The 21,515-nt window shown below is 45.9% G+C and overlaps 1 protein-coding gene across 2 annotated transcripts in view; it reads left to right on the forward strand.

The window, feature by feature from the left end:
* Positions 1–619: 619 nt before the first annotated feature.
* The window catches only part of LOC119948413 (sulfotransferase 1C1-like), a 29,139-nt gene continuing 8,243 nt past the window's right edge, over positions 620–21,515 (forward strand). The window contains exons 1-4 of one of the 2 annotated variants that reach the window (XM_038770139.1): positions 620–769; positions 4,546–4,746; positions 14,484–14,612; positions 16,055–16,152. In XM_038770139.1, the coding sequence (XP_038626067.1) occupies positions 4,572–4,746; positions 14,484–14,612; positions 16,055–16,152 (402 nt within the window). In that variant the 5' untranslated portion in view covers positions 620–769; positions 4,546–4,571. The remainder of the gene's footprint in view (positions 770–4,545; positions 4,747–14,483; positions 14,613–16,054; positions 16,153–21,515) is intronic. The other variant, XM_038770138.1, reaches the window with a different exon arrangement.

Here is a 21,515-nt window from a genome sequence, read left to right on the forward strand (position 1 = left end):
AAAGCACTGTTCTAAGTGCTGGGGGGTTACAAGGTGATCAGGTTGCCCCACGGTGGGCTCACAGTCTTCATCCCCATTTTACAGATGAGGGAACTGAGGCCCAGAGAAGTTAAGTGACTTACCCAAAGTCACACAGCTGACAGTCGGAGGAGCTGGGATTTGAACCCACGACCTCTGACTCCAAAGCCCGGGCTCTTTCCACTGAGCCACGCAGTCAGTAGTATTTCTCGAGCACTTCATTCTTTCAGTCGTATTTACTGAGTGCTTACTGTGCTTATTTAACCTAGAAAAAGTTTTGTGGATTAAACCTGTTTGAAAGCAACAAATTCTGATTTCAGTGGAAAAATTTGAACTTTACAGCTTTGACCTCTGGACGGGCAGGATGGGTTAAATTGCCAGGGAACTATGGGGAAACAGGACATAGAATTAAGTTTCCAGATTAGGAAATCTATCATCACTGGGTCCAAATCTTTCATCATTGGGTCCCATTTTAGTCTCCTCCTTCTGTTCCCGGAGACCAGCTGATCAACACTAAAACCCAGCCCAGCTTCGCTCCCTCCTATATTATTTCAGGGTGAGGGATAGAAGAGTTGGATCTGCCTTTCCTTTCATCTGGCTACTTCTGGAACACCAAAGTGCCAAGTTCCAGCTGGGGGGAAGAATCTCCGGCTTGGTATAGCTGTCTCTTTAAAGCTCAGCAGCACCTTGGCAAAGAGGCCTGGGATAAGAAGGAAAAAGAGGAGCTGGAAAAAAATACCACCTTGACATTGTGAGTACTGGATCACCGCCACCTCCAACCCTAGAATCCTTATTATTTTCATTAATTCATTCATTCAGTCATATTAATTGAGCGCTTAGTGTGTGCAGAGCACTGTACTAAGTGCTTGGAAAGTACAAATCGGCAACATATAGAGACGGTCCCTACCCGACAACGGGCTCACAATCTAGAAGGGGGAGACGGACAACAAAACAAGTGGACAGGTGTCAATATCATCAGAATAAATAGAAATAATTTATTATTATTTATTTATTTTACTTGTACATATCTATTCTATTTATTTTATTTTGTTAGTATGTTTGGTTTTGTTCTCTGTCTCCCCCTTTTAGACTGTGAGCCCACTGTTGGGTAGGGACTGTCTCTATATGTTGCCAAGTGTGTAGTACAGTGCTCTGCACACAGTAAGCGCTCAATAAATACAATTGATTGATTGATTGATTGACTGTCTCTATATGTTGCCAACCTGTACTTCCCAAGCGCTTAGTACAGTGCTCTGCACACAGTAAGCGCTCAATAAATATGATTGATTGATTGATTGATGGATTATAGCTATATACACAACCAGAGAATGAGCCAAGATGAGTCTGCACACTTGGTGTGACCAAGAGAGGTGATTTTCAGATCAAATCGCCCCAAAGGAGATCAATCTGTGTATGGGCTTTCATCATTATCTTAGTGATTATTACCTAACAATCGTGGTAACGTTTACAGAATCCTCTAGACTGTAAACTCATTATGGACAGGGAAAGTGTCTACCAACTCTGTGGTATTGTACTCCCCCAAGCACTTAGTACAGTGCTCTGCACAAAGTGCTCAATAAATAACATTGATTGATTGATTGATTCTAGTTAATAGTTATCCAGTTGTGACAGCTCTGTTTGTGAATTATCTGTAGTAGATTTTTCTACTTTTTCAGTAACTTTTTCAGTAAGATTTTTCAGTAACTGTCAAGCATGCTGTCCCTCCATTCATCATTCATTCAATCGTATTTATTGAGCGCTTACTGTGTGCAGTGCACTGTACTAAGCGCTTGGGAAGTATAAGTTGGCAACATATAGAGACGGTCCCTACCCAACAGTGGGCTCACAGTCTAGAAGGGCAGCCGTCTCCCACCCTGTAACCATTCATTCATTCATTCAGTTGTATTTATGGAGTGCACACTGTGTGCAGAGCACTTTACTAAGTGTTTGGGAGAGTACAGTATAGCGATAAAGAGACACATTCCCTGCCCACAACAAGCTTACAGTCTAGAGGGGAGACAGGCATTAGTATAAAGAAATAAATGACAGATATGTACGTAGGTGCTGTGGGGCTGGGAGGGGGGTGAAGAAAGAAAGCAAGTCAGGGCAACACAGAAGGGAGTGGGAGAAGAGGAAAGGGGGGCTTAGTCAGGGAAAGCCTCTTGGAGGAGATGTACCTTTGATAAGACTTTGATAATAATAATAATAATGATGGCATTTATTAAGCACTTACTATGTGCAAAGCACTGTTCTAAGCGCTGGGGGAAACAAGGTAATCAGGTTGTCCCACATGGGGCTCACAGCCTTAATCCTCATTTTACAGATGAGGTAACTGAGGCCCAGAGAAGTGAAGTGACTTGCCCAAAGTCACACAGCTGACAGCTGGAGGAGCCGGGATTTGAACCCATGACCTCTGACTCCAAAGTCCGGGCTCTTTCCACTGAGCCACACCACTTCTTTGACATGGGGGAGAGTCACTGTCAGATTTGAGGAGAGAGCCGCGTGGCTCAGTGGAAAGAGCCAGGGCTTTGGAGTCTCAGAGGTCACGGGTTCTAATCCCAGCTCCACCAGTTGTCAGCTGTGTGACTTTGGGCAAGTCACTTAACTTCTCTGGGCCTCAGTTACCTCATCTGTAAAAGGGGGATTAAGACTGTGAGCCCCCCGTGGGACAACTTGATCACCTTGTATCCCCCCAGTGCTTAGAACAGGGCCTTGCACCTAGGAAGTGCTTAACAAATACCATCATCATTATTGTACTTCCCAAGTGCTTAGTACAGTGCTCTGCACACAGTAAGCACTCAATAAATACGATTGAATGAAATGAATGAATGAGGGTATTCTAAGCCAAAAGGAAGACATGGTTGAGGGGTCGGAGGTGACATAGATGAGATTGAGGCCTAGGCTTTCAGCTCACTGTGAGCAGGTAACGTGTCTATCAACTCTGATATATTGAACTCTCATTCATTCAGTCGTATTTACTGAGCGCTTACCACGTGCAGAACACTATGCTAAGCGCTTGGAAAGCACAATTCGGTAATAAATAGAGGCAGTCCCTACCCACCAGTAGGCTCACAGTCTAGAAGGGGATAGGCAGACAACGAAACAAAAAAAAAAAACAAGTAGACAGGCATCAATAGCATCAATATAAATAAGTAGAATTATAAATATGTACAGATCATTAATAAAATACATAAAATAATATGTACAGATATACATAAGTGCTGTGGGGCAGGGAGTGGGGTAGAGCAGAGGGAGGGAGTCGGGGTGATGGGGAGAGGAGGAACAGACCTCAGGTCATAGTACACTGCCCTGTACAGAGTAAATGTTCAACAAATACTATGGATTGATTGACAGACAGTGGAAAGAAAATAGGTCTAAGAGCCAGGACTCCTGAGTTCTAACCCCAATTTTGCTCTTAGCCTGTTGTATGACCTCAGGCCAGTGACTAACTTCTCTGGACCTCAGTTTCCCCTCCCTAAACACTGTGACGTTGAAATGATACCCTCTACCCTGTGAGGTCGAAATGAGAATCCATTACATCCATCCAGCGCTTAGCTGAGTGCCCGGCACATAGTAAACGCTTAACGAATGCCATGATTATTATTATTACATTGTAAGCTCTCGGAGGACAGAAATTGCGTCTTCTGTGTCATTCATTCACTCAATCGTATTTATTGAGCGCTTACTGTGTGCAGAGCACGGTACTAAGCGCTTGGGAAGTACAAGGTGGCAACATCTAGAGACGGTCCCTACCCAACAGCGGGCTCACAGTCTAGAAGGGGGAGGCAGACAACAAAACAAAATATCTTAACAAAATAAAAAGAATAGTAAATATGTACAAGTAAAATAAATAGAGTAATAAATATGTACCAACATATATAGAAAGGGTGATGGAGAAAGAGAGGGGGAAAGGGAGTGACCGAGAGAAAGAGGGAGAGACATACAGGGAGAGAGAAAGAGAGGAGAAAGAGGTATGGAGAGAGGAATATTGATGACTGTTTATTTGTAACGATGTCTGCCTCCCCCCCCCATTCATTCATTCAATCGTATTTATTGAGCACTTACTGTGTGTAGAGCACTGTACTAAGCGCTTGGGAAGTACAAGTTGGCAACATATAGAGACGGTCCCGACCCAACAGCGGGCTCGCACTCTAGAAGGGGGAGACAGAGAACAAAACAAAACATATGAACAAAATAAAATAAATAGAACAAATATGTACAAATAAAATAGAGTAATAAATATGTACAAACATATATACGTGTCAAGTGTACAATTCCAGGCGCCCCATTCGGTACACCCCACACAGTGGGAGCTGAGAAAAAACCATCCGTGGATCGACTGACTGACTGTTTAATTGCCTGATGGCTACGATGGCCGTGAAGATCATCATCATCAATCGTATTTATTGAGCGCTTACTATGTGCAGAGCACTGTACTAAGCGCTTGGGAAGTACAGATGCTTTGCAAAGATGCTTTGCAAAACCTGAAAAAGCCCTGTGCCCGTCTGAGGTGTTGTTTCCATTAAGCAGGGCTGTTCTCGGAGGGGAGCGTGATGTCCTCAGGCCAGATGAAAGATCTCAGCTTGGAGGACAAACCGTTGCCTCCACCGGAAACCGGAGAAATAGATGGGATTCTAATGACCAAGACGGTCTGCCAGGAGTGGGACAAGATCTGGAATTTCCAGGCCAGACCAGATGATCTGCTCATCGCAAGTTATGCCAAGGCTGGTAAGTGGCCGGGTGGGATTGCAGGAGGAAATTGAGATTTCAGCCTTCTGTGATGCACAGGAGTTAATAATAACAATGGCATTCATTCGGTCGTATTTATTGAGCGCTTACTGTGTGCAGAGCACTGTACGAAGCGCTTGGAAAGAACAGTTCAGCAAAGTTCAAAGTTCAATCAATCAGTGGTATTTTTTTAAACGGTATTTGTTAAGCGCTTACTGTGAGTCAAGCACTGTTCACTCATTCAATCGTATTTCCTGAGTGCTTACCGTGTGCAGAGCACTGTTCTAAGCCCTGGGGAAGATGCAAGCCGATGGGGTTGGAGGCAGAGCCCACGAAGCGCTCACAGTCTGAATCCCCGTTTTACAGATGAGGGAACTGAGGCACAGAGAAGCCGCATTACTTGCCCGAGGTCACACAGCAGACAAGTGGCGGAGCTGGGATTAGGAGCCAGGTCCTCTGATTTCCAGACCCGGGCTCTACAGCAGTCGACGGATCGGTCGGTGGCCTGCACTGAGCGTTTCCTGCGTGCAGAGCACTGGACTAAGCACCTGGGAGTGAGCAAAGCCCCAGAGTTGGGAGATGCGCTCCCTTTCCACCGCAGAGAAAGGGAAAATTGGCACAATCGCGGCGCGTTATCCGGCTCTGGCTGCAGACCCTTCGCCCGCATCCTGCTTCTGATCTGGAACTCCCCCCCCTCCTCAAATCCGACAGACAATGACTCTCCCTCCCCTTTCGTAGCCTTATTGAAGGCCCATCTCCTCCAAGAGCTTAGTACAGTGCTTAGTACAGTGCTCTGCACATAGTAAGCGCTCAATAAATACGATTGATGAAGAGGCCTTCCCTGATTAAGCCCCCCTTTCGTCCTCTCCCCCTCCCTTCTGCATCACCCTGACTTGCTCCCTTTCCTCATTTCCCAAGCGCTTAGTACAGTGCTCTGCACACAGTAAGCACTCAATAAATACGATTGAATGAATGAATGAATGAATTTCCCCCTCGCAGCCCTCAACACTTATGCATGTATCTGCCATTTTATTCTTTTACATTAATGTCTGTCTCTGCCTCCAGACTGGAAGCTCGTTGCCCATTGTTGGGTAGGGACCGTCTCTATATGTTGCCCACTTGTACTTTCCAAGCGCTTAGTACAGTGCTCTGCACACAGTAAGCACTCAATAAATACGATTGAATGACTGAATGAATGTATGGTTATATTGTACTCTCCCAAGCACTTAGTACAGTGCTCCGCACACAGTAAGCACACAATAAATAACTTCACTTCCCTGTGCCTCAGTTACCTCCTCTGTAAAAGAGGGATGAAGACTGTGAGCCCCACGTGGGACAAACTGATCACCTTGTAACTTCCTCAGCACTTAGAACAGTGCTCTGCACATAGTAAGCGCTTACTAAAATGCCATAATTATTATTATTATTATCATTATTAAATACGATTGACTGACTGACTCCACTAGGCCACGCTGCAGACCACTGTGCTAAGTGCTTGGGAGAGTAATAAAAATAATAATGATGGTATTTGTTAAGCACTTACTATGTGCAAATGGGTTTGGGTTTGGGAATCAGAGATCATTCATTCACTTAATTGTATTTATTGAGCACTTACTGTGCGCAGAGCACTGTACTAAGCGCTTGGGAAGTACAAGTTGGCAACATATAGAGACGGTTCCTATCCGTGAGTTCTAATTCCGCCTCCGCCACTTGTCAGCTGTGTGACTTTGGACAAGTCACTTCACTTCTCTGCCTCAGTGCTCTGCACATAGTAAGCGCTCAATAAATACGATTGATGATGTGCAAAACACTGTTCTAAATGCTGGGGTAATAATAATGATGGCATTTATTAAGCGCTTACTAGGTGCAAAGCCCTGTTCTAAGCGCTGGGGAGGTTAGAAGGTGATCAGGTTGTCCCATGGGGAGCTCACAGTCTTAATCCCCATTTCACAGATGAGGTAACTGAGGTCCAGAGAAGTAAAGTGACTTGCCCAAAGTCACACAGCTGACAATTGGTGGAGCGAGGATTTGAACCCATGACCTCTGACTCCAAAACCCGTGTTGTTTCCACTGAGCCACGCTGGGTAGATACAAGGTAGAGAAGTAGCGTGGCTCAGTGGAAAGAGCCCGGGCTTTGGAGTCAGAGGTCATGGGTTCAAATCCCGGCTCTGCCACTTGTCAGCTGTGTGACTTTGGGCAAGTCACTTAACTTCTCTGTGCCTCAGTTACCTCATCTGTAAAATGAGGATTAAAACTGTGAGCCCCCTGGGACAACCTGATCACCTTGCAACCTCCCCAGCGCTTAGAACAGTGCTTTGTACATAGTAAGCGCTTAACAAATACCATCATTATTATTATTATTATTATTATCATTAAGGTAATTAGGCTGCCCCACATGGAGCTCACAGTCTTAATCCCTGTTTTCCAGATGAGGGAACTGAGGCAGAGAAGTGAAGTGACTTGTCCAAAGTCACATAGCTGACAAGTGGTGGAGGCGGAATTAGAACTCACGGGTAGGGACCGTCTCTATATGTTGCCAACTTGTACTTCCCAAGCGCTTAGGACAGTGCTCTGCACACAGTAAGCGCTCAATAAATACGATTGAATGAATGAATGATCTCTGATTCCCAAACCCGTGCTCCTTCCGCTAAGCCACGCTGCTTCTCAATACAAGAAAGTCGGTTCCTATTGGGGAACTATCCCTGTTTACCACAGCTCCCTTCCCTGACCCGCAACTCATCTGGAGAAGGGCTCCCCTTCAGAAAATGTCCGTGCCTGAGGAAACAGGTCAATTAATCAGACAATCGTATTTATTGAGCGCTTATTCTGTGCAGAGCATTCATCCGTTCATTCATTCAATCATATTGATTGAGCGCTTACTGTGTGCAGAGCACTGTACTAAGCGCTTGGAAAGTACAAGGCGGCAACATATAGAGACGGTCCCTACCCGAAAACGGGCTCACAGACTAGAAGGGGAACAGACCACAAAACAAAACATGTAGACAAGTGTCAACACCATCAGAACAAATAGAGTTATAGCTATATGCACATAATTAACAAAATAATAGAATAGTAAATGTGTACAATTGAAATAAATAGAGTAATAAATCTGTACGAATATATACAAGTGCTGTGGGGAGGGGAAGGAGGAAGGGCAGAGGAGGGGATGGGGAGGAGGAGAGGAAAAAGGGGGCTCAGTCTGGGAAGGCTTCCTGGAGGAGGTGACTGAACTAAGCACTGGGGAGCGTACTACACAGCAGAGTTGGCAGACACGATCCCTGACCACAAGAAGCTTTCAGTCTAGAGAGGGAGGCAGACATCAATATAAATTAATAAATTGTGGGTGTGTACATGAATGCTGCGGGGTTGAGGGAGGGGGTGACTAAAAGGAGTAAATCCAAGGGCAATGTGGAAAGACGTCTGGTTCCTCTGAACTGTAAACCTGTTATGAGCAGGGAATGCGTCTGCTAATTCTGTTGTACTGTACTCTCCCAAGTGCTTAGTACAGTGCTCCGCACACAGTGAGCACTCAACAAATATGTTTGATTGATCGATTGATTGAGTGGGAGAAGAGGAAATGAGGGCTTACTCAGGGAAGGACTCTTGGAGCGATGCGCCTTCAAAAAGATTTTGAAGGTGGGGAGAGTGATCGTCTGGCAGATATGAAGAGTTAAGGGCGGTCCAGGCCAGAGACAGGGTGTGGGCGAGAGATTGGTGGTGAGATAGACGAGATCAAAGCACGGTGAGTGAAGTGAACAGGCTGGGTTAGAGTAGGAGAGCGCTTAGTACAGTGCTCTGCACATAGTAAGCGCTCAATAAACACGATTGATGATAGGAGAGCAGTGAGGTGAGATAGGACGGGGCAAGGGGATTGAGAGCTTTAAAGCCCATGTATGGAGTTTCTGTTCTGATATTTTCGATATTTTCAGGGGTTGGGGGGTTGATATTGCAAGAGAGAAGATGGAGAGAGTGGGAGTCTCCTTTCTCCTCTTTGCCTCAAAGGCAAGTATGTATATCTTTCCTGCTTGACCAGGATAATTATAAAAATCAAGCTAAACTTTTGTCATGGTGCTGCTCTGTTTCTCTGATGTGTATAAGAGCAGAAAAGACCGATATTCCACAAGGGCCTATGGGAACTGGAGGCCAGGAAAAACACTGTCTTGTCCCATAAGTGCACAGTAAATTCATTCATTCATTCAATCGTATTTATTGAGCGCTTACCGTGTGCAGAGCACTGTACTAAGGGCTTGGGAAGTACAAGTTGGCAACATATAGAGACGGTCCCTACCCAACAGTGGGTTCACAGTCTAGATAAGATTGAATGAAGGAATAAATGAACACCAGACATTGACAGGTCTCAGAATGTTTCACATTGATTTTTCATTGAATTACCACAATTCCCGGAAACATTAGTCCTCAAGCCACTCGGGGCATTTATTCAACCCCAAATAGGATCCCTAGACTAACTGGATATCCGAGCTATTTATAAACTATGATGGCCAAACACTAATTCTTTTTCTCTCCCCTCTCCACCGTCCATCATTCTCCACCATCACATAGCATAACCCGACTCTACCACTTGTCTGCTGGGTGACCTTGGGCAAGTCGTTTAACTTCTCTGGGCTTCAGCTCCCTCATATGCAAAATGTGAATCCAATACCTTTTTTTAAGGGTATTTGTTAAGCGCCTACTATATGCCAGGCACTGTATTAAGCTCTGGGGTAGGTGATGATGATGATGGTGTTTGTTAAGCTCTTACTTTTCTAAGTGTTGGGGGGGGGATACCAGGTGATTAGGTTGTCCCACGTGGGGCTCACAGTCTTAATCCCCATTTTACAGATGAGGTAACTGAAGCCCAGAGAACTTAAGTGACTTGCCCAAAGTCACACAGCAGACAAGTGGCGGAGCCGGAATTAGAACCCATGACCTCTGACTCCCAAGCTCGTGCTCTTTCCACTGAGCCACACTGCTTCTCTTAAGTGCTCAATAAATATGATTGAATGAATGCAAGCTAATTAGGATGGACACGCTTCTGGTCCCCAGCACTTGCACATAGTAAGTGCTTAATAAATGCCATCATTATTGTTATTGTTATTGTCCCACATGGGCTCACAATCTTTTTTTTTTTTCATCGCCATCGTGGCTCAGTGGAAAGAGCCCGGGCTTGGGAACCAGAGGTTATGGATTCTAATGATAATAATAATAATAACAATAATAATAATAATAATAATGGCATTTGTAAGGGCTTACTATGTGCAAAGCACTGTTCTAAGCGCTGGGGGAGATACAAGGTGATCAGGTTGTTCCACGTGGGGCTCACAGTCTTCAACCCCAGTGCTTAGAACAGTGCTTTGCACATAGTAAGCACTTAATAAATGCCATTATTATTATTATTATTATTATCCCCATTTGACAAATGAGGTAACTGAGGCTCAGCGAAGTGAAGCGACTTGCCCAAAGTCACACAGCTCACAAGTTGTGGAGCCGGGATTAGAACCCATGACCTCTGACTCCCAAAGCCATGCTCTTTCCACGGAGCCACGCTGCCCGGCTCCGCCACTTGTCAGCTGTGTGACTTTGGGCAAGTCACTTCACTTCCATGTGCCTCAGTTCCCTCCTCTGTAAAATGGGATTAAGACTGTTAGCTCCACAGGGCACAACCTGGTTATTTTGTATCTCCCCCAGTGCTTAGAACAGTGCTTGGCACATAGTAAGCACTTACCAAATACCGTCATTATTATTATTATTCATTCATTCATTCAATCGCATTTATATATGTTTGTACAGATTTTTTTACTCTATTTTACTTGTACACATTTACTATTCTTTTTATTGTATTAATGATGTGCATCTAGCTTTATTTCTATTTATTCTGATGACTTGACACCTGTCCACATGTTTTGTCTTGTTGTCTGCCTCCCCCTTCTAATCAATCAATCAATCAATCAATCAATCAAGCGTATTTATTGAGCGCTTACTGTGTGCAGAGCACTGTACTAAGTGCTTGGAAAGTACAAGTCGGCAACATATAGAGACGGTCCCTACCCAACAACGGGCTCACAGTCTAGAAGGCGGGGAGACAGACAACAAAACAAAACAGGTAGACAGACCCCCTCTAGACTGTGAGCTTGTTGTGGGCAGGGAATGTGTCTGTTTGTTGTTTTATCGTACTCCCACACACAGTAAGTGCTCAATAAAGAGAAGCAGCATGGCTTAGCGGCAAGAGCCCGGATTTGGGAGTAAGAGGATGTGGGTTCTAATCCCGGCTCTGCCACATGTCTCCTGTGTGACCTTGGGCAAGCCACTACACTTCTCTGTGCCCCAGTTCCCTCATCTGTAAAATGGGGATTAAGACTGTGAGACCCATGTGGGACAACCTGATTACCTTGTATCTCCCCCGGCGCTTAGAACAGTGCTTTCTAATCCCTGCTCTGCCACTTGTCTGCCATGTGACCTTGGGTAAGTCACTTTACTTCCCTGGCCCTCGGTTGCCTCATCTGGAAAATGGGGACTGAGCCCATGAGTCCACGAGGGTCATGGGGTGACAGTTTTAGACTGTGAGCCCGTTGTTGGGTAGGGACCGTCTCTATATGTTGCCCACTTGTACTTCCCAAGCGCTTAGTACAGTGCTCTGCACACAGTAAGCGCTCAATAAATACGATTGAATGAATGAATGAATGAATGAATGCTTGGCAAAATGGGGATTAAGACTCTGAGCCCCATGTGGGACAGGGACAGCGTCCAACCTGATTAGCCTGCATCTGTCCCAGCAGTCAGTAGGTGAATTGTATTTACTGAGCACTTACTGTGTGCCGAGCACCGTACTAAGCGCTTGGTAGAGTACAATGTAACAATAAGCAGCCCCGTGGGACAATCTGATCACCTTGTAACCTCCCCAGTGCTTAGAACAGTGCTGTGCACATAGTAAGCGCTTAATAAATGAAAAAAAAATAAAAAATAAACAAAATTAACAGACAAGTTAGTATACTGTCTGCAATCAATCTATCAATCAATCGTATTTATTGAGCGCTTACTGTGTGCCGAGCACCATACTCAGCACTTGGTAGAGTACAATGTAACAATAAGCAGCCCCGTGGGACAATCTGATCACCTTGTAACCTCCCCAGCGCTTAGAACAGTGCTATGCACATAGTAAGCGCTTAATAAATGAAAAAAAATAAAAAATAAACAAAATAAACAGACAAGTTAGTATACTGTCTGGAATCAATCAATCAATCAATCGTATTTATTGAGCGCTTACTGTGTGCAGAGCACTGTACTAAGCACTTGGGAAGTACAAGTTGGCAACATATAGGGATGGTCCCTACCCAACAGCGGGCTCACAGTCTAGAAGGGGGAGACAGAGAACAAAACCAAACATATTAACAAAATAAAATAAATAGAATAGATATGTACAAGTAAAATAAATAAATAGAGTAATAAATATGTACAAACATATATACATATATACAGGTGCTGTGGGGAAGGGAAGGAGGTAAGGCGGGAGGGATGGAGAGCGGGAGGAGGGGGAGAGGAAGGAGGGGGCTCAGTCTGGGAAGGCCTCCTGGAGGAGGTGAGCTCTCAGTAGGGCCTTGAAAGGAACATAGTAAGCATTTAACAAGCACCACAATTATTACTTTCCCAAGCACGGAGTATAGTGCCCTGCACACAGTAAGCACTCAATTATCCAGCGCTTAGAACAGTGCTTTGCACATAGTAAGCGCTTAATAAATGCCATTATTATTAAATAGCACTGACTGATTGATTGAGCCAGGGTGGCTTCGCACCCTTCCCCCTCACCCTGGCTTTTCCCTTTTCTCTCCTGAACCAAGGGCCGCTTGAACAGCTGGGCAAAAAGTTGCCCAAGGCCCACTAGCCTCCGGCCCCATCGTCAACTCCTCCCTCCGCTGAGCCACCGGACTAGGACATTTTGATCCCAGACAGTCCAATTTGCAGCTGGTCACCCCAAGCTTGCTACTGAATCGGCCAAGGATGCCTTCTGATATTTTTATCTCAAGCACTCAGCCTCTTCCCACCTTCAATCAACCGATTCATCAATTAGGGGTATTTACTGAGCGCTTACTGCGTGCACAGCCCTGCACTAAGCCCTTGGGAGAGTCCAATATAACAAGTCGGGAGACACGTTCCCCGCTCTCAAGGAGCTTACAGTCGAGAAGGGGAGACAGACATGAGAAGCAGCGTGGCAGAATGGATCGAGTGCGGCCTGTGAGGTTGTGAGTTCTAATTATGGCTCTGCTGCGGGACCTTGGGCAAGCCACTCCACTTCTCTGGGCCTCGGTTACCTTATCTTTAAAATGGGGATTGAGACCGTGAGCCCCATGTGGGACGGGGACTGTGTCCAACCCGATTGGCTTGTAACCATCGCAGCGCTTAGTACGGTGCCTGGTACACAGGGAGCGCTTAACAAATACCAAAATTATTGTTATTACATTAAAGTCAATTGCAGCTGGGAGAAAACAGCAGACATCTGGGACTGAGAAGCTCTTTGGAGCATCCTCTCTCCCCCTTTTAGACTGTGAGCCCACTATTGGGTAGGGACTGTCTCTATATGTTGCCAAATTGTACTTCCTAAGCGCTTAGTACAGTGCTCTGCACACAGTAAGTGCTCAATAAATACAATTGATGATGATGATGATCCTCTGAGTTCTTTCATAACTCTGTGGCTGGTTTTCTGATCTGGGGTGGGAAGCAGATCTAACGGCTCCTTCTCGGCACTGTGGGGGAACGAACCCACAGACAATTCTTCCCGAAGAGGATGGTGGGATTTGGGGAGCAGTTTAATTAAAGAGAGACATGACCAAGGAAAAGAAATGGGTGGGGAAAAAGATATCGGTGGCTCATTGAAACAGAGGTGAGTGAGCAAGCGAACTGTAGAACCTAGAATCGATCAATCATATTTATTGAAAACGTACCACGTGCAGAGCACTGTACTAAGCACTCGGGAGAGTACACTATAACAGAGTTGGCAGACACCACCCTGCCCACAGGGAGCTTACAATCTAGAGGGGGAGACAGACTTTAAAATCGATTGCAGCTGGAAGAAAACAGTAGCACATCTGGCACTAGGAGGCTGTTGGGGGTATCCTCACAATTTTTATAACTGTGACTGGTTTTCTGTTTCTGTGCGAAAAGCCACTCTAACACCTCCCCCTCAGCATGGCGGTGAGGAGGGGAAAATGAACACAAGAACGATTCCTCCTGCAGAGGATGGTGGGATTCAGGGAGCAGTTGGATTAGAAAGAGATCTGCCCAAGGCAAATAAATGGGAGGGGAAAAAATGATAACTGTGGCTCATTCATTCATTCATTCAATCGTATTTATTGAGCGATTACTGTGTGCAGAGCACTGTACTAAGCGCTTGGGAAGTACAAGTTGGCAACATATAGAGACGATCCCTACCCAACAGCGGGCTCACAGTCTAGTTCTCCCTCCTACTCAGAGTGGGTTCCCCATGTGGGACCCGATTATCTTGTCTCTATCCCAAAGTTTAATAAAGTGCTTGACACATAGTAAGTGCTTAACAACTACCACAATTACTATTATTATTATTAGTCATCTTGCCAATGTCCGACTGCATAGCCCCTTGTTCAGAACTCCATTCTTCCCCTAGCAAGAGAGGTGAGGTCTTCTGCCGGGGAATTGAGGAATCTAATAACACCGAGCTCAAACAGGTGACCAAGGGATGGAGAAAGAATGACGTTCTGGAATGTTTTCAGGGACAACATGGACCCAGGAGATTGTCGACATGATCCAAAATGATGGAGACGTACAGAAGTGTCACCGAGCCAACACTTTCGACAGACATCCATTTCTGGAGTGGACTCTTCCACCGCCCTTGAACTCTGGTAAGCGCTGACCGAGTTTGCGTTTCGCGTTTTGTGCTATCGTGACCAAGCTCGATTCATGCATTCATTCAGTCGTATTTATTGAGCGCTTCCTGTGTGCCGAGCACTGTACTAAGCGCTTAATGAAAGCTCTCTGGCCCAGGCTCAGCGTCGTCTAGGATGCAGGCCTGGGAGTTGGAAGGACTTGGGTTCCAATCCCACCTCCACCACTTAATAATAATAATAATAATGGTATTTGTTAAGTGGCACACAGTCCCTGCCCACAGCGAGCTCACAGTCTATAGGGGAAGACAGACATTAATATAAATAAATAAATTACAGATATATACATATAACTCAAGCCTCCTTCCTGACAAGCCCCATTTTTCCTCTAGATTGTAAACTCCTTGTGGGCAGGGGGCATGTCTACCAACCCTGTTATACTGTACTTTTTCAAGTGCTTAATACAGTATTCTGCGCACAGTAAATCCTCAATAAATACGATTGATTGACAGCGTGGCCTAGTGGATAAAGCACGGGCCTGGGAATCAGAAGGATCTGGATTCTAATCCCGGCTCCGCTGTTTGCCTGCTGTGTGTCCCTGGGCAAGTCACTTCACGTCTCTGTGCCTCAGTTCCCTCATCTTTAAAATGGGGATTAAGACTCTGAGTCCTAGGTGGGACGGGGACTATGTCCAACTCAATTACTTTATCTCTACCCCAGAGTTTAGTAGAGTGCCCAGAATATAGTAAGTGCTTACCAAATACCACAATTATCATTATTATTATTATTCTGAATAAGCTGGTTCCTGAGGTGGCCCAGATAGGATTTAGAGAATCCAAGTGACTGAGTGGGGAGGAGCCATTTGAATCTTTTTCCTTGTAACATTTGGAATCAATCAATTGTTGCCTTTTTCCCCCTTCTAGACTGTGAGCCCATTGTTGGGTAGGGACCGTCCCTGTATGTTGCCGACTTGTACTTCCCAAGAGCTTAGTACAGTGCTCTGCACGCAGTTAGCGCTCAATAAATACGATTGAATGAATGAATGAATGAATGAACCAGTAGCTCAATCGTATTGATCGAACTCTTACTGTGCACAGAGCACTGTATTAAGCACTTGGGAGAATACAATAGAATCGGGAAGCAGCATGGCTCAGTGGAAAGAGCATGGGCTTTGGAGTCAGAGGTCATGGGTTCCAATCCCGGCTCTGCCACGTGTCAGCTGTGTGACTTTGGGCAAGTCACTTCACTTCTCTGCGCCTCAGTTCCCTCATCTGGAAAATGGGGATGAAAACTGTGAGCCCCCTGTGGGACAACCTGATCAGCTTGTAACCTCCTCAGTGCTTAGAACAGTGCTTTGCACATAGTAAGCACTTAATAAATGCTATTATTATTATTATTATTATTATACAATACAGCAGTTGGCCAACACAAGCTCACAGTCTAGAGGAACTCTATTCCAGGGTTGGATCTGGCTCTGAAGATGCCCTCTCCCCGAACGCTGAAAACTCACCTGCCCGTCCAGCTGCTGCCTCCGTCCTTCTGGGAACACAATTGCAAGGTGAGGCGAGCCCGCCCTTCCGGAGGAGTTAAACCCCACCGTGCTGAGCCCATCGATCAATGCCACCCAATTCCCCCGATCTGCCGGAGGTTCGGCCCATCTCTCCTCCTCCCCAACCCCCCCGCCCTACCTCCTTCCCCTCCCCACAGCACCGTATATATGTTTGCACAGATTTATCACTCTATTTTGCTGGTACGTATTTACTATTCTATTTATTTTGTCAATGATGTGCATTTAGCTTTCATTCTATTTGTTCTGACGACTTGACACCTGTCCGCATGTTTTGTTTTGTTGTCTGTCTCCCCCTTCAAGACTGTGAGCCCGTTGTTGGGTAGGGACCATCTCTAGATGTTACCAACTTGTACTTCCCAAGCACTTAATACAGTGCTCTGCACACAGTAAGTGCTCAATAAATACGATTGAATCTCTCTCCTCTGCATCACCGGTGAACTAAAATCCGCCCTTTCCTCTCCATCCGAACTGCTACTACGTTCATACAATCTCTCATCCTATCCCGCCTAGATTACTACGTCAGCCTCCTTGCTGACCTCCCTGCTTTCTGTCTCTCCCCACTCCAGCCTGTACTTCACTCAGCTGCCCGGATCATCTTCCTACAGAAACGTTCAGGGCACATCACCCCCCATCCTCAAAAATCTCCAATGGTCGCCTATCCACCTCAGTATCAAACACAAACTCCTCACCATTGGCTTTAAAATGAGAAGCAGCGTGGCTCAGTGGAAAGAGCCCGGGATTTGGAGTCAGAGGTCATGGGTTCAAATGCCGGCTCCACCAGTTGTCAGCTGTGTGACTTTGGGCGAGTCACTCCACTTCTCTATGCCTCAGTTCCCTCGTCTGTAAAATGGGGATGAAGACTGTGAGCCCCACGTGGGACAACGTGATCACCTTGTATCCTCCCCAGTGCTTAGAATAGTTCTTTGCACATAGTAAGTGCTTAACAAATGCCATCATTATGATTATTATTATTATTATTATTTAAAACACTCCATCACTTCACCCCCTCCTACCTCACCTCCCTTCTCTTCTTCTACAACCCAGCCCACACCCTCCGCTCCTCTGGTGCCCACCTTTTCACTCTGCCTTGATCAATCAATCAATCAATTGTATTTATTGAACGCTTACTGTGTGCAGAGCACTGTACTAAGCGCTTGGGAAGTACCTTGATCTCACCTGTCTCACCACTGAACCCTGGCCCACGTCCTGCCTCTGTCGTGAAACACCTCAAATGCGCCAGACATTGATTCTCCCCCACTTCAAAACCTTCCTGAAGGCCCATCTCCTCCAAGACGCCTTCCCAGACTAAGCCCCACTTTTCTCATCTCCCACTCCCTTCTACGTCACCCTGACTTTCTCCCTCTGCTCTGTCCCCTTCTCCCAGCCCCAGAGCACTTATGCATATATCTGTCATTTTATTTATTTCTATTGACGTCTGCCTCCCCCACTCTAGATTGTGAGCTTATAGTGGGCAGGGATTGTCGCTCTTTATTACTGTATGTCACTAGGTGTGTTGGACTATGATAGGCCTGGGGAGAGCACAAAACGTCAAATCAATCAGCCAATCAATAGTATTTATTTCGTGCTTACTATGTGCAGAGTAAAGCACAGCTCTGGCTGACCTCTGAGCCCCAAAGCTTTTTCTTACCCAATCAATCTACCAAACGTATTGATCGAGTGCTTACTTTTTTGCGTGGTATCTTTTAAGGGCTAACTAACTCAATCACCTTACATTTATTTTACTTGTACATATCTATTCTATTTATTTTATTTTGTTAGTATGTTTGGTTTTGTTCTCTGTCTCCCCCTTTTAGACTGTGAGCCCACTGTTGGGTAGGGACTGTCTCTATATGTTGCCAACTTGTACTTCCCAAGTGCTTAGTACAGTGCTCTGCACACAGTAAGCACTCAATAAATATGATTGATTGATTATCTGTATAGAGAAGCAGTGTTGCTCAATGGAAAGAGCCCGGGCTTTGGAGTCAGAGGTCATGGGTTCAAATCCCGACTCCACTACTTGTCAGCTGTGTGACTTTGGGCAAGTCACTTCACTTCTCTGTGCCTCAATTCCCTCATCTGTCAAATGAGGAATAAGACTGTGAGCCCCCCCTGGGACAACCTGATCACCTTGTAACCTCCCCAGCGCTTAGAACAGTACTTTGCACCTAGTAAGTGCTTAATAAATACCATCATCATATATAGGTGCTGTGGGGAGGGGAAGGAAGTAGGGTGGGGGGGATGAGGAGGAGGAGAGGAAAAAGGGGGCTCAGTATGATGCAGAGGTGGATGGACAACCACTGGAGTTTCTAGAGGAGTGAGGAAACATAGTCTGAACGTTTTTGAAGGAAAATGATCCGGGCATCCGAGTGGATTATGGACTGGAGTGGGGAGAGACAGGAGGCAGGGAGCTCAGCAAAGACGCTGAAACGATAATCAAGACAAGATGGGGTAAGTGCTTGCATTAATATGGTAGCCGTTCAGATGGAAAGAAAGGGGAGGATTTTAGAGATGGGCAGGAATAAGGTAATAATAATGTCATTTGTTAAGCACTTACTATAATGATGGCATTTATTAAGCACTTACTATGTGCAAAGCACTGTTCTAAGTGCTGGGGAGGTTACAAGGTGATCAGGTTGTCCCACTGGGGGGTCACAGTCTTAATCCCCATTTTACAAATGAGGTATCTGAGGCACAGAGAAGTCAAGTGACTTGCCCAAAGTCACACAGCTGACAATTGGCAGAGCCGGGATTTGAACCCATGACCTCTGACTCCAAAGCTCGTGCTCCTTCCACTGAGCCACGCTGCTTCTCTATGTGCCAAACACTGCATTAAGCACTAAAGTGGATAGAAGCTAATCATGTTGGACAAAGCCCCTGTCCCAAGCGGGGCTCACAGTCTTAATCCCCCATTTTACAGATGAGGTCACTGAGGCCCAGAGAAGTGGAGTGACTTGCCTGAGGCCACACAGCAGACAAGTGGCAGAGCCAGGACCTTCTGACTTCCAAACCCATGCTCTATCCTCTCCCAAGCGTTCACTACAGTGCTCTGTATGAGAAGCAATGTGGTCTAGAGGATAGATCAAGGGCCTGGGAGTTACCAGGACCTGCTCCCCCAGCTCCGCCACTCATCTGCTGTGTGACCTTGGGCAAGCCACTTCACTTCTCTGGGCCTCAGTTACCCCATCTGTAAAATGGGGATTAAGACTGTGAGCCCCATGTGGGACAGAGACCATGTCCAACCTGATTATCTCTATATCCAGCATTTAGAGGGCAGGCATTCCAGGCCAGAGACAGGACGCTCCTCCTCCCCATCCCCCCGCCCTACCTCCTTCCCCTCCCCACAGCACCTGTATATATAGTTGTACAGATTTATTACTCTATTTATTTCACTTGTACATATTTACTATTTATTTTGCTAATGATGTGCATATAGCTTTAATTCTATTTGTTCTGACTATTTTGACACCTGTCCACATGTTTTGATTTGTTGTCTGTCTCCCCCTTCTAGACTGTGAGCCCGTTGTTGGGTAGGGACCGTCTCTATATGTTGCCAACTTGTACTTCCCAAGCGCTTAGTACAGTGCTCTGCAAACAGTAAGCCCTCAATAAATATGATTGACTGAATGACACGGGAGAGAGGTTGGCAGCAAGATAGACAAGGTGGAGGCTTGTACATATTTACTATTCTATTTATTTTATTTTGTTAATATGTTTTGTTTTGTTGTCTGTCTCCCCCTTCTAGACTGTGAGCCCACTGTTGGGTAGGGACTGTCTCTATATGTTGCCGACTTGTACTTCCCAAGCACTTAATACAGTGCTGTGCACACAGTAAGCGCTCAATAAATACGATTGAATGAATGAATGAATGGAGGTACAGTGAGTAGGTTGGGATTAGAAGAGTGAAGTGTGCGGACTGGGTCGGAGGAGGAGCGTAGTGAGGAGAGGTAGGAGGGGGCAAGGTGATTGAGTGAACACCTAGTTAGCCCTTAAAAGATACCACACAAAAAAGTAAGCACTCGATAAATACGTTTGATGGATTGATTGGGTAAGAAAAAACTTTGGGGCTCAGAGGTCAGCCAGGGCTGTGCTTTACTCTGCACATAGTAAGCACTAAATAAATACTATTGATTGATTTGACATTTTGTGCTCTCCCCAGGCCTATTATAATCCAACACACCTAGTGACATCGAGAGTTCAAACACCAAAGGATGCCCAGGCCCTGTTGGTTAGGTGTCAGAGGAAAAGCATTTCTCATTAGACAAGGGACATCTTCACCCTGGGCTTCAAGGCTGTCCATCACCTCGCCCCCTCCTACCTCACCTCCCTTCTCTCCTGCTCCAGCCCAGCCCGCACCCTCCGCTCCTCTGCCACTAATCTCTTCACCATACCTCGTTCTCTCCCATCCCACCATCGACCCCCAGCCCACCTCATCCCCCAGGCCTGGAATGCCCCCCTCTGCCCATCCGCCAAGCTCGCTCTCTTCCTCCCTTCAAGGCCCTACTGAGAGCTCACCTCCTCCAGGAGGCCTTCCCACACTGAGCCCCTTCCTTCCTCTCCCCCTCGCCCCCCTCTCCATCCCCCCATCTTACCTCCTTCCCTTCCCCACAGCACCTGTATATATGTATATATGTTTGTACATATTTATTACTCTATTTATTTTACTTGTACATATCTATTCTATTTATTTTATTTTGTTAGTATGTTTGGTTTTGTTCTCTGTCTCCCCCGTTTAGACTGTGAGCCCACTGTTGGGTAGGGACTGTCTCTATATGTTGTCAACTTGTACTTCCCAAGCGCTTAGTACAGTGCTCTGCACACAGTAAGCGCTCAATAAATACGATTGATTGATTGATTGAAAGCGTTTCTCATTAGACAAGGGACATCTTCCAGATCAGCCTCTTTGCCCCTAAACCATCTTTCATCTCAAATCCACTCCATTCTGTCCCGTTCCCAAGGGGTCAACCCGATTCAAAAGCCTCTTCCCAACCCTGTGATTCTCTGGCAAGTCAGGACTTCTCTTCCTAAGTGAACAACAGGCTGGGCTGAAATAAGACCGGAACGTTTCTCACGGTTGTCATTTAGGATTTCTGCCCCACCTAAAAATTCCCGGAATGCTTTACTCAGATCAGCATGGCTTAGCGGAAAGAGCCCGGGCTTGGGAATCAGAGGACGTGGATTCTAATCCTGGCTCTGCCACTTTGCTGTGTGACTTTGGGCAAGCCACTTAACTTCTCTGTGCCTCAGTTCCCTTATCTGTGATATGGGGATTAAGACTGTGAGCCCCATGTGAGACAACCTGATTACCTTGTGTCACTTAGAAGAGTGCTTGGCACATAGTAAGTGCTTAACAA

This window comes from Tachyglossus aculeatus, chromosome 2, assembly GCF_015852505.1.
Source record: "Tachyglossus aculeatus isolate mTacAcu1 chromosome 2, mTacAcu1.pri, whole genome shotgun sequence".
NCBI lineage: Eukaryota > Metazoa > Chordata > Mammalia > Monotremata > Tachyglossidae > Tachyglossus > Tachyglossus aculeatus.